The 16,717-nt window shown below is 48.6% G+C and overlaps 4 protein-coding genes across 4 annotated transcripts; 2 read left to right on the top strand and 2 right to left on the bottom strand.

The window, feature by feature from the left end:
* Positions 1–640: 640 nt before the first annotated feature.
* Positions 641–3,532, top strand: LOC131284187 (leucine--tRNA ligase, mitochondrial). The gene is made up of 4 exons (XM_058313042.1): positions 641–721; positions 805–2,608; positions 2,677–3,170; positions 3,236–3,532. Exons 1-4 carry the CDS (start codon positions 641–643, stop codon positions 3,530–3,532), a joined length of 2,676 nt encoding a protein of 891 aa, XP_058169025.1.
* A 612-nt stretch (positions 3,533–4,144) lies between these two features.
* Positions 4,145–8,311, bottom strand: LOC131288410 (uncharacterized). The gene has a single exon (XM_058317541.1). It carries the CDS (start codon positions 8,309–8,311, stop codon positions 4,145–4,147), a length of 4,167 nt encoding a protein of 1,388 aa, XP_058173524.1.
* A 6,329-nt stretch (positions 8,312–14,640) lies between these two features.
* On the bottom strand, positions 14,641–15,552 carry LOC131284186 (lateral signaling target protein 2 homolog). The gene is made up of 2 exons (XM_058313041.1): positions 14,944–15,552; positions 14,641–14,829 (listed from the first exon to the last, which is right to left on the bottom strand). Exons 1-2 carry the CDS (start codon positions 15,550–15,552, stop codon positions 14,641–14,643), a joined length of 798 nt encoding a protein of 265 aa, XP_058169024.1.
* A 243-nt stretch (positions 15,553–15,795) lies between these two features.
* Positions 15,796–16,119, top strand: LOC131284185 (holotricin-3-like). Its single transcript, XM_058313039.1, has one exon. The coding sequence runs from the start codon at positions 15,796–15,798 to the stop codon at positions 16,117–16,119; it is 324 nt and encodes a 107-aa protein (XP_058169022.1).
* Positions 16,120–16,717: the final 598 nt, after the last annotated feature.

Here is a 16,717-nt window from a genome sequence, read left to right as displayed (position 1 = left end):
ATGGGGGAATAGAAAACCTTTCATCGACACTTAAATCTACACTGTAAATCAAAATTATGCGAAAAAAATATATTTTAATTTTTTAAATATTGTAAAAAACACTATGGGAAATGTGTTTTAACATATGCTTTAGCATTCTCATACAAAATCATAAACATTTAAAATTTTGTCAAAAAAGCAAATATTTCATGTATAAAGCCACAATGAACTACCCTTGTTGTTGGAACAAGCTGTAAAGTTAAAGTAAGGACATTAACTTCACTAATTTTGATGTTTTATTACGAAAGAAGTGTAAAACGCAAAAACGTTTACTTAACCCTTGAAGTGGCGGTCCCGAACGTGGAAGATTATGTTTTCAGTGTATCGTTGATCGATTGTTGCTAGCTCCATTTCATCGCAAGAGCGAGAAAGGGCGTGTTGTATACATAACAATCGATCAAGCAAACAGCTGATTGTTGTTTATTATGATTGGAATATGCCGGTATCGGCTATTTTGTTGTGGTTCCTTCTTCGCACTCGTAGATCGATGAAAGAAGTTTGACATACCTGGTTATGTCATTTCAGTTCGCATGAACCGGGCGTGATGTTGTTATTGTGAATGCTTAGAAAAGTGAAATAAGTTTGCATTTTATTTGTAAAAATGAGATTGCCCCACATGTCGCTGATGCGAAGATGGACGAAAGAACGGAGATTATTCTGTTCCATCTCTGGCGAGCAGATGGTAACCAATTTGTTTGTCGTCAACACATTTTCCCGTTTGTTCTAGCATTGTTTTCATCACCAAATGTTTTCTTTTGTTTTTAGTCTGCCCGAGAATTAACACCGGAAATGAAGCTACAAATGGAGGAAAAGTGGCACCGTAAACTTGGCGATAACAGGTTCAATCCATCAAACACGGAAAATCCGAAACGGTATGTGCTTGCCATGTTTCCTTATCCATCCGGCAACCTACACATGGGCCACGTCCGAGTCTACACTATAAGTGATGCGATGGCACGGTTCTATCGGTTAAATGGAGCCAATGTACTACATCCAATGGGCTGGGATGCGTTCGGGTTGCCAGCGGAGAATGCGGCCATTCAACGGGGGATTCCGGCCGACCAGTGGACGCATCGAAACATTGCCGAAATGCGTAAGCAGCTGGAAATGCTATCGTTTAGTTTCGACTGGGACCGAGAGTTTGCCACTTGCGACCCGGAATACTATCGTTGGACACAGCAACTCTTTTTGATGCTCTTCAAGGATGGACTTGCGTATCAACGAGAAGCCCTCGTCAATTGGGATCCGGTCGACCAGACGGTGCTGGCCGATGAGCAGGTAGACGATAACGGCTGCTCGTGGCGATCCGGTGCGAAGGTAGAGAAGAAAGTACTCCGACAGTGGTTTATTAAAACCACCAAGTTTGCCAAACCCCTGCTTGATGGTTTGAGCGATCCTACCTTGGAGGATTGGAGAGACATTATAAAACTTCAGCGTCACTGGATCGGGGAGTGTGAGGGTTATGCATTTGAGCTACCTTTAGTGGGCGATTCAAAGACGCATGTTTCTGTTTGGACACGTGAGCCAGTTGATTTAAACAACGCTTTATTTGTTGCCATCAATCCATCGAATCTTTTAAACAGTGGAAAGCGTACAGAATGCGCATTGGAAATCTCTGTACAAAATCCTTTTACCGGAGGAACACTTCCGGTTGTTGTCACCGAAAATGTTCCTTTTCCGGAAGGATGTGATTCCTACCTGGCCGTCGATAATGATGAAAACAGATCCATTGCCGAAAGGGTAGGGTTAAGTAAAACGCAGCTAAATGAAGGACATAAAAATGTTACATCCGGGGATGACATCCTTCAGCAAGCGGTAGCTCACCAGCTTGGTGGTCATCCCGTCAGTTCCAAGCTACGTGATTGGCTCATCTCAAGGCAACGATTTTGGGGAACGCCAATCCCAATCATTCATTGCCCCTCTTGCGGGCCAATACCGGTACCCGAGGAGAGCCTCCCGGTGAAACTTCCCACAGAATCCGTCGGAGTACCGTTGGCACAGAACAGTGACTGGTTGAAGGCAACATGTCCCTCTTGCCAGCGTGTCGATTGTAGACGAGAATCCGACACAATGGACACGTTCGTGGATAGTTCGTGGTATTTTTTGCGCTTCATCGATCCCCGAAAGTGTGACGCCATGTTCGATCGTTCGCTTGCCCATCGTCTGATGCCGGTCGATCTGTACGTTGGCGGGAAAGAGCATGCCGTACTTCATCTGTACTACGCTCGCTTTGTGGCACACTATCTGCATAGCAAAGGATTGTTACCGTCGCCGGAACCTTTCAAGCGACTGCTCGTCCAAGGTATGGTGATGGGACGATCGTACCGTGTGGCCAGCAGTGGAAAGTATATACCCGCGGCCGAAGTGGAGATTTTGGACGAGAAGAACAACAAAGCGATCGAACGGGCGACCGGTGAACCGATCACGATGCTGTGGGAGAAAATGTCCAAATCGAAGTTGAATGGTGTCGATCCGCTTGAGGTACTACGTGAGCATGGTTGCGATACGCTGAGGCTCATACTGCTGGCCGACGTTGCACCGACCTCTCATCGCAATTGGTCGGAAGCGAGTAAGTACCGTTAGTTTTCGGAAGGTATCAACTTTCTTTCAACATCATACGTTAATTTTTATTTAAAGCATTCCCCGGTATATTGAACTGGCAAAAGCGAATTTGGATGACGATGCACGACTTCCGGGAACTTCGTTCAAAGATCGATCCCAACAATCCGGCCCCATCACCGGCGAACCGGGAAGAATTCACCACCCAAGAGCAGAAACTGTGGGACGCTAGAAATTACTTTACCGCCGGAGCAACGTTTAACTATCGTCACTCGCATCAGCTGAGTGTGGGCATATCGAAGATGCAGGGTCTTACCAATGCCATCCGTAGGGCTACCCCGGACGTGGTGGCCTACAGCCGGCAGTATGAACTTGCGCTGGCCGCACAGATTATTATGCTCGCTCCGATGGCACCCCATTTTGCTGCAGAACTGTGGGGACAGTTGCTCGCAATACCGAACCGGATCGACCGTACGGAACGGAAGGACTCTTGGATACGATGGGACGGTGGTGTGTTTGACCAGCGGTGGCCGGAAATAGACGATGAATTTCCACTCGATCTTACATTTAAGGTAGGTCTCAAAAGTACTGCCCTCGAGATTCGTTTCCATTCAACCATCGTTTGATTTCTTTTCAGATAAATGGTGCGGAATATTGCATTTTAAAGATTCCGGCGAAACGATTCAATCACCTTACACACCAGGAATCGCTCGATCTTGCCCTGCGTGAGGAAGTTATTGTTAAGCTGATCGGCAAGCGACCGTTGCGGACAAGCGACTTTACCATGTATCCGAGCTGTGAAGCGATCCTTAATGTGGAACTCGATCGAGCAGTTTCGGATGAGAACGAACCGGAATCGGGAAAGGTGAAAAAAGAGAAGAAGGAAAAAAAAGTGAAAAAGAAAAAGTCTCTACAAGTTGTTTATGTAAGCTAGGTTTAGGGGGGTGTGTAGTGAAATAAAAGGTTGTTACTAATTGGTAATATGGTGTCAGCTTCTCAATCACATAACGAACTCACAAAGTGGCATCCATATAAAGGCTTATTAAATGGGTGCTTTATTTCCGTTACATAAGATTCAATAAGATTCCAATATGCTTACAGTTAAATAGTACTCTTTAAAACAATCATTTCCGTTACCACATGAAGATGATAAGATTTAAAAACGGTTTTGCATACACTCGAACGTGTTTTACTCCCTTCCTTGACATTTACTTGGATGTGTTCGGTCTCGCAAAACACCATATTGCACGTTATCATTGTTTTATTCGCTAAAGGAAGAGTGATGAAGAAATGGTCACATTCGAGTCGGAAGCCATTTTGTTTTCGCATCGCATTGCGGATTAACGCTTAAAATCGTTACAAATGCCACGGTCGTCGATTGATCGAGCGTTTTCTGATGGTCCATTTGGAGGCCAGGGGCTCTTTTGCCCCGATAGCCTTTGGTAGCTTGCGTACGATATCGCCGATAGCAAACGCATTGTCTACTGAACACATTGTTGTATGTTTGGGTTTCCTTCGTTTTGGTCGCTCTTCGAAAGGGTTTTATTTATTTCAGTAACTCCACCAGCATCCCCTTGACGTAGACGTCGATCTGCGAGTAGTCGATCAGCGTGTTGCGGATCATTTCCAGCAGCAACGAGGGCCACATCGTTTCGAGCCGTTGCAGCTTCTCGACCGCGTTGCACGTGTTCTCGAGCATCTTGCCGAAGTAGGCCTTCCCTTTGGCGCGCATCACCGTGTCGTCCTGCGTGGTGCTGTGCTTCTTCCACTGTAGTGCCTCCTTGCCGACGATGTTCTTGAGCGATGGGTCGGCCTGCATCAGCCACTCCTTGGCCGTCATCTTGGAAGCGTGCGCCGTTTCCTCGAGACGCAACCGCTGCAGAAGTGGCTGCAGGAGTCCCTCCGGGAGGGACCATAGCACCAGATCGGACAGCCCGGCGTACGTCGCCTCGGCGGTCTGGACCTCCTCCGCCGTCACCTCGATGGCGTTCACCTGCTTCAGGCCCCAGTGCGAGAGGCGATAGATGGCGTAGCTACGCCACGGTTTCGTCGCCAGCGGGTTACCCTCCGGATCGATCGTGAGCGACGCGATGCCTTGGCTTTCGGCGAGCGCGTTTATCTGCCCGAGGCAGGTGATGTTGGTCTCGCGGAAGATAAAGTTCTCCGCGTTCACAAACCGCACCTTGATCCGGCACAGGATCGCCGTGATGCTGTTGAAGTTGATGTAGCTAAACTTCACCGTATGGACATCGCACGCCTTTTGCATGTTCCACTGCTTGTCGATGAACCGGAGCGCCCCAAGCCCGTACACGTTCAGGTAGCGGCCACAGATTTCTATCAGGTAATCACCACCCTGTTCTCGTTCCCGTTCACCGGACTTGCCCGACTTTCCACCACCGGAAGGCATCGGTGGACCGTAGTTGCTACTCGGAATCCCGGAGTATGCACCGTTGGAATTGGCCCCCGAGGTCGAAGGGTTCCCTGTACCACCGGAGTTAGCAAGGTTGGATGAATTCGCTAGGCTTGTGACGTGCCCAGGCATGACCGTCGCGTTACGGGCCGTCTGTGTTCGGGCTAATGTTCCCGTGCCATATCGCTTGTTTGACGCGTTCAGTTTTGCTTTGTGCGATCTTCCGCTGGTTCCAATCGGTCCTCCGCTGCCATTCGTTCCACTACCCGGACCGCTACCCGTCGAGTCCGTCGTAGATCCGGTAGAGTCAGAGTTTGAGGACGCATTTGTGATCACTGATTCCGATCCGCTCTTGGTGGAGATCGTGGAAAGGGTCGACAGCTTTTCAAGGTTGACCACTTCTGGGAGAACCTCCGGTGGTCGGTCATCTGGGGGCATTGGCGGGGGGAGCTTCAACGTCGATTCTTCAACATTCGGCGGAGCTGGTTCCTTTGCTGGAGTTTCGCTTGGACTGGAGACTGCAATGTTTTTCGTAATCGGTTCCTCCTCCGTTAGCTCCACCACCGGAAACGAGGGAGTTTCAGGTTCTTTTTCCGGCGTCGAACTTGCACTACACGCCACTAGAGTTGTTTCCTTTTCCAGCTCCTTATCCAAATCCTTTGGGTTGAGTTGTTCCTCGTTGTCGGAACTGAAACCACTCGATACGCTCGAGTCGGCCTGTGCCCCAACCCCGGACGTCAGCGTGCATTCACTCTCCGCCTTAGTGGACGTGGATTGATCTAGAAAAGGTGCAAGGATCGGTGGTAGCCGGAAGTACTCCTCACCACCCTGCTCGGAAAGCTGCGAACCGGAATTGTCCTGCGATGAAGATCGCACCAGTTTCCGTGTGGCCGTTTTCCTCCCGTTGGTAGCTTTCGGTGGTCTGCTGCCGTTTGTTTGACTTGCTCCGTTTACGACGCCGGAGGTATTTACCTTTCGTGATAGTTTTCCACCCGCCGGTGGTGTGCCATGTTCCGATGGTACGGTTCCAGCAATATCCAACTCCAGGCCGTCCTTTCCCGTCGTCCCATTGGTGGTTCCGAGCCGTTGGGCACCACGTGCGATCACCGTGGATTGTTGCGATCGGAGCAGCTCCCAGTTGGTGCGTGCGTTCGAGATGATTTCCTCCCGCCTGATGCTCTGGCACACGTCCGACGTCAGGTTGGAGTACTTACTATCGGAAAGCTCCTTGTTTTTGCGCCAAGCGGACGCTGCCCGGCGCACCTGCTCGGTGATTTGCATCTGGCTGAGTGACACCAACCCGGGGAGGTAGCTTACCAAGAACGACACACAGTCTCCGGCCAACGACACGGGATTGTTTTCGATCGTCACCTCCTTCAGGTTGATCGCTTTCGCGATCGCCGACATATCCTCGACGCACTGCAGATCGTTGTGGCACAGCCAGAGTCGCTCGAGGTTGTGCAGGTCGTCGAAGCCACCCATCTTTTTGATGCGGTTGCGCTTCAGGTTGAGCTCCTTCAGGCTGAACAACCCCGCGAAGTCCTGCATCTGTATCTGACGCAGCGCATTCCCGGCGAGGTTAAGCGACTTTAGCTCCTGCAGCTGGTTGATCTTGCCGGTGATGTTGCTAATTTTGTTACCATGAAGATCGAGCACCCGGAGTGTGCTCTTCAGTGACACGAGCCCCCCAATGTCAGTTATTCGGTTTTTCCCCAGCAGCAGCACGGTAAGGCTCTTCAGTCCGTCCAGGCAGGAGATCTTCTCGATCTGATTGTCGTACAGATCGAGAAACACAAGGTTCCCCAAGTTGTAGCGCGTTCCGAGCATCGCACAAGCGGTCGCCACTCCCTCCGGGGCGATGGGCGTAGTCGTCCCCATTGGAGCATGTCCGTTCGTAGGGGTTGTTTTACCACTATTTCCGGCGCTTCCATTACTGCTCGAGTGCCCATTGCAGCAATCCTGTTCACCCGGAGCGATTTCACTGATATTGCTCAGGTTGTCTATGCTAAACGAGGGCACCAGAAGCAGCTTTCCGGCGCGCATCTTGAGCAACCCATTCGTACCTCCCGAGGCCGTCGGTGGTTGTCCTGCGCCACCACCGGTGAGGAACATACTTGGGCCTCCAATGAAGCTATTGGACTTCTTAAGTAAACTCTTCTGCTGCGCCGTAATGGCGATCGGTGCGTTCGGGGACCCGTGTGTGGAAGGTTTCTGAAGGTGAGGCGATACGGTGAGCGGCACGGAGCTCCCGGGCATCCCGGGCAGTGCCTGTGTGACTTGTGAAACAGTCTGCTTGCTACCGATCGTCATCTTGCTCTGTATGAAACTCGCCGAGGGTCCACTGCCCGGTCCGCCAGTTCCTAAGGTGCCCAAATTTTGACCCATCAGCAGTTGCCCTCGGGAGGTCGACTTCTGGCGAAGGAATTGCTTAACGGACTTGCCACTGGCAGCGCTGATCGTACTGGGGACGTATGATCCATTGTGGGTTGTCGTGACCGACGTCACCGTGGGTCCATTTGTTGGTGTTCCGGTTGGGGACGGTTTGGTAGGAGTCGGTGGACTGCTACCATTGTAGACCGCCGCGGAGGGCCTTAACTCACCACCGTTCACCACACAGTGAGATCCCGTAGGGGAGCCTGCGTGATTTGGCGCAGTGGGTTGAAGGTTGTTGTTCGGATCGGCGTCCGGAGGGATGTGGAAGGAGTTGATCAGGTTGTGCTGGAGCGAAAGCAATCGAAGGTTCGGTTCCTCCTCGATGATCGGTATCGAACTGAGTCCCTTCCGGTCCAAGTTGACACGATCCGGGTGCTTCTCTCGGTCTTTCTGCGAACGCCGAATACTAGAGACGCCATTCTGGACGATCAGAGTACTGTCGACCAGCGGTGGCGTTTCGGTGTGTTGTGTCGCCGCATCAACGGGGGACGGTTCGTAGCACCCGGCAGTGGGAAGGACTCGTTCGGCGATGGCCTCAGGACGCGGGGCAAAGATTCGCTGCTGCCGATGGTGGTCGGAAATTGCCGCGGCCGCACTGACCTTCTTCAGGTACGACGAGCTGAGCGTGCTGTGGGAACGATGGAAGGTACGCAACCGGCTCGAGTGACCCGCGGCCAGCACGACCGCGTTCGTGCCCCGGCTGGTAAGCTTTGGCACTACGGATTCGATCTTCAGCAAGGCATTGTGTTGGGCTGTCCCTGCAACACATCCACCGCCACCAGCAACACCACCACCCGTCCCGGCGCCAGTGCCAATGATACTGTCGTTGATGTGGATTGCAGACTTGCCGCGAATTTTCGGCGTACTCATTGGAACTCTAGAATGTGCGGGCAGAAGCGGGTCTTTGCTCTCCACAGTTCACTCTCCAAAAGTATTTACAAAACAAAAATTGATGAAGTGTGTCTACCAATTCACGAAATGGTCGGCCCAGAACCGAAAGTCGAGTGACCTCCGGTGTGGCGCCTTGTTCGCTTTTACCGATAACCTTGCCCGCAGCGTTCCGGTTTATTCCTAGTTGTTCCGATTTTTGGTTCCACTTTCGTGCACTCGTTTATTTCCTCCCTTTCCCTGCAGTGTCTATGTTGTACCAGCACGGAGTACCAATACACAAACCGTGTCGTCTCCTCGAAACGGGCTGTCCTTGCGTGCCGGCCGTCTCGCCAAGCACGAAGATACGCATACAATCTGGCGGCTGAGCGTCATAATCGACTCCGGGAATGCAGGCTCAGTGTCCTCAGGCCAGGTTGGTAGACGTACGGCTCAGTCCCGGTGACGCACCACTCCTGCCACCCTGTCTATCGAAGTCCTAGGGACAGATTTATGCATCGCAACGGGCGGTTGAATGGGCGAGAGGGGCCATGCTGAACCGGCACCGCGAAAAACTATGCTCTGCTCGTTGTAGTAGTGGTGGTAGAAGTAGCAGTAGGCGCTGCAGCCCGGGTTGTCGTAGCCTGCTGTGGTTCATAAAGTTGTTTATGATGACTTGCTGTCGGTTCTTTCTACTGTCTCTTTTCTTCGCACCTATATGTGCCCATCCGTCGCCCGCCCCTTCCCGCTCCGGGGGGGATGAGCAGGAGTTTGTTTTATGGTCGCAGCAAGGGTGGGTACCGATACGGTGGGGTAGGGAAAAGTGGAGCGTTTCGGCTAGTGAAAATCAATTGAATGCCGAAAAACTTTCGTGACCGATTTTCTCGACAAACACAGCGACAGACACACTATGACGATTGGCTTGGGCTTGCAGCACACACTTCGATGGCGACTATAGCTGGGCGGCAGGCTGTGGAAGTGTCCGTTTGGGTACGAATCTGTACTTTTTACTAAACATTATTCGCGTAATAATTTTTTTTGACTTTGGAATTATCACTTTGGGTCAGAAATTACAAGCTGAACGAGTTCTCCAATCTTAGTTTTCCATCCAGGCCCACAAAACTACCTTAACGCACCACCGTTGTATACCTCCCGAGGAGTCCTTATTTTCCCTTTGAAGTTTTTACTTCATAACAGTCCTTATTTCACTGCAAAGTTCGATTCTTCCATGGGAGTCCTTAATTCATTCACTGCGGCTCCTTCGGAAGAACCACCGAGCCCCGGGTATGTGGGACACGCTGAACAGGTAATTGGGGGAAAATCCAGACTTCGACGCGTCGAACTCGGGAACTCGGCGTTTCCTAAAACTTCCGTACTCGGCGGCGCGATCCTTTCGACTGCTTTCGGCTCCAACGGTTTTTCCAACTCGATACAGCGTTGCTTGAATTCGCTGTCCTATCAAAGTATCCTTTGGCGGGAAAGAGAAAACCGAACGATGTGAGCGTTTGTTTGTGTCTGTGCAGATAAATTTGCATGTCGGCCCGATCGACGAACTGCCTTTGGGGTCGTGTCTCAAGTGTTGTTATCCTTTTCCTTTCCCCCCGACTCCGCTGGCTTTCCATCATCCCGCGCGTTCGTGAGCGCATGTTATGTTGTTTATGGCAGAAAATCGGCCACCTCGGGGCCCCCGAGGTCTGGTGCCGTCCTGCTCGTACCGAATCACCAAGCCCAGAGGAAACCTGTCGCCGAACATGGCCATGCGGACGGGCCGACGGAAAGGGGGGGTCGTCGGGGCTGCTATCTATGCGCTATGCTCTATTGGGGTTAGATATAAACAAAAGCCTAGTGATTGTGCTGAATGTTGTTAAGGAATAGCGGGCATATGTTTGGACGGTTGTTTGCGTGGTTGCCGTAGCATAAGCGCGCCTGGTTGCTGTTCTTAGCGAGATGGGGAAAACGGGGAAAAGTATTCCAATTTTACACCTTAAAGTCTCAGTTTAGTTCATTGCACTGGTTAATAGAAACCATAAGTTTACAATAGTTTTTAGGGAAAGCCACATTTTTATAACGAAGGCAACAAATTATACAATAGTTAAAACTGAATTATTCTGATTTCTGATAAAGGTTGGAGTTATGGAAGTTTCCATAAAGACTAAAAAGCCAAAACTTCGCTTGTTCATATTTCACATTTCTGCTTACTATTTTCTTTACATTCGTGTTCTTAGCAAGTAAATGTTTTGTGTTTATTATGCTTTGAGAAAAGTTATGCTTTTTCGCTGCTTGGTGGATAGCATTCCTTGCCATGCGTTCGATTCATTTCACGTGTTGATGTCGATTGGTTTTATCCTTCCTGCGGAGGTCCTCGGGAGTTTAACAACTTGGTAGACGTACAATAAACGATGAATAATTTTCGGAAAAACAGCCTCAATCGGAAAATGGTTACTCGTGCAAGTATCGGTGCTTCGGAAGGTAAATGTTCGGGAGACATTATATTCCTACACCAACACCAAACCCTCGCGGAGAAAGGATGTGACTTTCCCTGTGAGACCTTAGACTGTATGAGTGTGCTTCTCATAATTTAGCTGTTCCTCGCTTAACCATGGCGTGGACTGATTAGGAAGTTGCCCCGTGTCCGTATGCGAAATGATACCGAAGGCGAACGGATTTACGGGAAAGGAGCGACGGGGATACAAACACACGTTAACCTCAACGCAATTTGAACGCCATTCACGATGACGTGCCTTCGTGATGGCGGCAACTCGTGCCACTCTCGTGCGCTCGCTCGAACGTCACGGAATGGTGACGTGTAGGTTTTTTCGCGAAAGCTAATTCCGGCGTGCGCCCCCCTCCCGGCAGACACTATGGACGCGTCCATTTCCATTCCGCCCCGAACCGAACCACATGGCAGCATGTGGCAGCGCTTCCGGAAGTCTGCATAGTTTCTCGCATTCCGGCACGGCTGAAGCAGAACGGGAAGGATAAAGTTTTTCACACACCACCTCCGTGGGCACGTCTGGCCACCTTAGCGACGTCCGACGGGTAGACGGTGGTGGTGGTGCGAATGTGGAGCCATGCCCCGCGATCCCCTCGGTTCGGGTGTGCAAAATGTGTCTTTGGAACTTCCGGCCCGGTCTGGGTAAAAGTGTTACTTCCAAGTGTGTCTAAAGTTGAACGCAAATGTGACTGCACGGAACTGAACGGTGGGAAAAGTGAAAATCGTTGGAAAATTTCGCAAAGTTTTTCGTTACACAGCTCACACCTTCCCACAACGCCTTTCGCTCCCCCGTTGTTTCCGTCCGGAGCTGCATTCTTCGGAAGGTTGTTCAGTGCCGTGCGATGCCCGATTCGGCCTACATTTTTGCCATTTGCGCCTATCATTAGCTCTTCGACTTGTTTTCCGTAGATCCGGCGTGTTCCGGCGCACCCTTCGGATGGAGTCGGCAAAAATAGATCGCTCAAATAAACCGTTCCTGTTTCTTTTGCACCTTTAAGGTTGCTGCTCGAATGTTGTGTTTCGGTTCGAAACAGTACGCTGCAGGTTTTGGCTCCTGTTGAAGAGTTTTAAACTCTCTTTTTCCCCTTTGGACCCTAGGTTCGAAGTTCGTTACTAAGCTATTCTATTGTGTTAAGAGAAAGTTATGAACATTGCATTTTAGGATTTTAAAACTCTTGAAAAAAGATTAGTTGACAGATAAATTAGATAAAATTTAAATTTAGAATATCACAAACATAAAATCAAATTATATTCCTTTTGGATGTTTCTAAAGCCTTACATACAACAGCAGAAGTTTTCAACGACCTTTGACTTCTCTTTGGTATCATTCACCGACCGGAAGAAAAGAACAAACCAGAATCGAACCGTCCTGGAATGTTCGCTCCACATTTGCACAAACGTACAAAGTAGCAAACGTGTACCCATCGGGAAAAAAACAAACCCCTCCCGATGGCGGGTGAAGCCAGGGGAATGTCGACCGATTAGAAGCAGGAAGTGCCAAGAGTGCAAAAGCCGGCCATATCGTGCAGGTTAACGAACGCTAAAAAACTTACTAAAATAGGGGTGAATGTTTTCATTTTCTGCTTTTCCGCACTCACTCCCACTCACGATGGTGGCGTATCCTTGTTTTTGTTTATGTTATGCCTCCTCCCGAGTGCATCCGTAGTGGGTGGCCTAAAGGGGGGTGGTAAAGTTTCGCTCGAGCGGTACGAAGTTAGACAGGCACTTGTCGAGTAATTAACTCCACGGTTCCCGGTCGGGCTGACTCCGGGAAGGAAGGTAGGAAGTTAATAAATTGTTGTGAAACTTTTTTCCGCTTTCCGTGTTGCTCACTTTGTAACGCAAACTGGTGGGAGTTGGATTTGCATTCCTAAATAGTTCGAGGTTCAGTCCCATCTCCCATACCCACCCAGAAAAAACTTCTACCCCTCGACTGAGAGTAAAACTAAGGATGGCATCGTGGATCATTTTGTCTGATTGTTTATGCATTTCATGGACCATGGACCATCGCCGTGCGCATTCCCGGACACATTTTTTTCCACGAACAAGTAGGAATTGGGGGGGCACCGGCAAACCTACTGAAGGACCCGAGGTATGTCCTTATTTTATTTACCCGATGTCACTTCTGTATGGCATCGTGCATAAATTCATATGCGAAGGCATAACGATCCGAACGGCGCGCTGCAATCGATCGAGCTGTTGGGATTTAGTAGCGAGCGGAACGGGGCGAAGAAGGATATCCATAAAGTAGGATACTACGGGAAGGTGTTTCGTGCAGCCGGGCAAGTTCAATGGCGTGATTATGCCCGGCCAAATACCGAGGCCGGTTTGTTCGATGTGCATAAAATAAAAAGGAAGTCAATGACGAAAGTTATTACCGCATGCGAATTCGGTGCCGTTTGCATTTCGATTCCGAGACAAATTGAATCCGCCCCCCCGTTCCCCTTGCGCTCAGAGTTCTTCGGAGTTCTTCCCGGCAGTGACATTTGCAAGCATTCGTGAATGGAATTTTCGGTTAGAAGAGGTTCAAAGTTCCAAATGTGTTCGGAGAAAAATAAAAACATGGTTTAAACTTAACAGCTTGTTGAGCACCACGTGTTTGACGTGGGACTATTAAAATATCATTTCATCTAATGGAGTCTAGCCTCCAGCAATTTCTGGTTTAAATGTGGTTTTCTTTGAAAAACAATATCAAGGTTAGCAACAAATTACCGGAAATTGTAGCTCTAAAGTATAATTACATTAATAGGATTTATAAATAACATTTACAATGGAATAAGAATTTGATGAAACTATGGTTTTAAACATAGATTATGAAATAATGACACTATGAATACAATTCTTTAGGCTATTCTAATGATAAAATATTGCATCACAAATGAGTCCTAAAACAATTTTAATGGTTTTTTAGATGGGACCTTGGTGCTTTAATTTCCCTCACGCGAAAACGCGGAACGAAATGTAGCGAACGTTGTGAAATCAAATCACCACAAATTGAAGATCTAAAACTAGAAATGAGTTGATAGGCTTTTTAAATAACAATCACAACGGAATGAGAAAATTCAATAACATGGATAATTTTCGGTGAAATTAATCATATTTCTAGCTGAATCTATTTTTGTAGTAGAATTTGTTAAATTTGTATGAATAACTTCAAATTCAACAAATATAATGACATAATTGTATTATGAAGATAAGCAGATGCTCGCCTTATTAGAAGAATGTGCTAAAATACTCTCGTATAATAACAATTTAAACGTTATTCGTCTTCATCCGGATTGGCTCTTTTTGTTAATTGTTTAATTCCTGCGAAAAAAAAATGTACAAAGAATCTTTACTCTCCCGGAAGCAATAAATCGAATATTGGTGCCACGGCTTACCAGGCTGACCCTCGAAGGTGAACCTAGAACAGGCCCGGTAAGCCAATTATGAACGAGGACATTCTTCATATTTAAGTCACATTGTGTCGGCTGAAATTGTGGGTTTCCTGTGATATGGCGGACCAAAATAAAAAGGGAAGAAGGAAGTCGGTGCGACATTATCGATTCGGATCCCAACGGGAGCCGAGCATTTCTGTTTGTATTGTTAGTTCCTTAATAGTACGTTCGCGCGTTCTTAGGTTCTTGCGGTCCACTTTCTTATGCACCCCGGCATGGCGGGGGACATATCGACACATACATAATGGCGTAATAAGCCCGGCTCAAGAAACGGTGCGCTTGGGCGCCCCGTCAGTCGGAGACACGGCGGCACAGATTGGCAAATAGTTGACGGCGGCTAATATCACGAGGTTGACTGGTTCGGTTTTTGGTCGTTTGACGGTGTGTTGGTTTTTCCGGCCTTAGGTGACCGGCGTACCTTCTTCGATCGGCGCATCGGTGTCGATTTTGTACGGCCACTCGCGGTGTATCACTGGGCCGATGTCCCCGTTCAGGATGGTGATCAGCTCGTCCAGGAACCGCACGTCGTCGAGATCGTCCGATAGTTTGCGCGTGTCCGCGATCAGCCGGTTGGTGGTGGCTTCCAAGGACTAGAAAACAGGGAAAAAACGGTGAATTTGTTAGTTGACTCACTTCATTCATGGAGCTTTCAAGGAAGTTTTCAAGAATGAAAAAGAAATTGTTTCACTTCGTAATATACCCACCAGTATGTCGTTGTGCAGCTCGACCGATTTGTACATGAGCGAATGGATGTTGGTGTCCAGCTTGCTGATCTCCTCGATCTTGTCCGAGATGTCCTCGATCATGCTGGACGTCGTCGAGCTGCAGCTCGTCTGCCCGGAGGAGCTGGACGAATCGAACACGCTCGGCGTTTTGCGGCGAAAGTTTTGCAGCTGGAAGCTGTTGAGGATGCTGGACTCCAGCAGTCCAAACGCCCGGTATCGCTCGTTCCGGCGGGTGACATTGTGACGCCATCGGTCGTACTCCACGCTGACCTCGTCATCTTCCTCGTCCTCGTCTTGGTCATGGTGTGGCCGGTGATGATCATGATGGTGGTGATGGTGATTGCTTTGTGCTGCGTGACTAGAGGAATGTGCATCGCGATCGGTTGGATCGGGAAGATGGAGACGATCGGGGGAACCGACCGAGGCCTTTGGTTGGTGGAAGGGTGAGGTGCGGAGCAGCCCGCAGCAACAGTTGACGTTAAGGTTGGTCGGATTGATATCCGTCTGCTCGAGCTCTTCGTACAGCGTGAGCGCATTTTCTTCCTCCACGGATAGGGTAATCTCCATCTTTGGTATACACGTTTCCATATTTTATAGCTGAAAGGAAAGGTAATAAAAAGAAAAAACCCAGATGTATTTGAATGCATACGCAGTAGTATTCGAACAGGCGAGGATAAATCTCTAAATGATTAGGTTTAATGAATATATAATGGACCTATCATGTGCCTGACTGACTATAAAAGAAGCGCGTTGATGTCCCAAACGTCACATTCCGAGTCCACAAGCTCCAATCGACAGTTCCGTGCGACGCAACACACACCCAAAACAACAATGAAGGCAACACTTCTGTTCCTGCTGGTGGCCGCCCTTTGCGCCGTTGCTCTGGCCGCCCCTCGGTCAGAGGGCAAGGGCAAGGAAGGAGGAAAGGGCAAAGGAAAGGAAGCAGCGGAGTCTGTCGAAGACGGCCAGGATGGCAGCTCGGAGGAGGGAGGCAAAGGACGTGGTGGCAAGGACCATGGCAAGGGAAAGGGCAAGGGTGGCGAGAAGGGAGGCGAGAAGGGAGGCGCGGGTGGCCGCAGCGAGGGCAAGGGAAAGGGAAAGCCTGACCCAAAGCAGGGTAAGGGCAAGGAGTCCGGCAAGGGCAAGAAGAACTGAATCAGAAATAATGGAATGGATCATGAAAAGCAATAAATTAAACTTTAAATAAAACCAAACTACTTATTGTAATGATTAATTCTTATATAATTTTTAACTCAAATCCTACATATTGCTCCGATCTTCGATGATCTTAGATGAAACTCTCCGTATTCGAGGTTGCTGTTATGTTGAGTTGAACATATCTTATTTTTCATATTCATGTTTCATATTCATTAAAATTCATTATTAGACAATAGTTCAATTAAAAATTTAATTTTAAATTAATTTACCGACATCAAAAAAGAGCAAACGATTAAACGAACGGCAAAATAGAGCGAAAACTTGGAAGAGTTTTACGCAAAAACTACGATTATGGCAAAGGAAAGGTCAAAAGCTTCAGTTGTCGCAACAAGGAAGAAACAAAAAGGGATAAAAAAGAATAGAATATTAGAATGATGTAATGAAAAACTGTGTTGCAATCATACAAAAACTACGAAAAACGAATTCGCATAAGGTTTATAATGAATTTATTTCAATAACTATTTCAATTTGATGGTATCAAACGTTATAAGCCTCTGAAAAGATCTAACATAGCTGGAAGAACGATTCTCTTTTC

Source organism: Anopheles ziemanni, chromosome 3, assembly GCF_943734765.1.
Source record: "Anopheles ziemanni chromosome 3, idAnoZiCoDA_A2_x.2, whole genome shotgun sequence".
In the NCBI taxonomy this organism is placed as follows: Eukaryota; Metazoa; Arthropoda; class Insecta; order Diptera; family Culicidae; genus Anopheles; species Anopheles ziemanni.
Note: the sequence above shows the minus strand (reverse complement) of the source record. Positions and strands in the feature narration are given on the sequence as shown.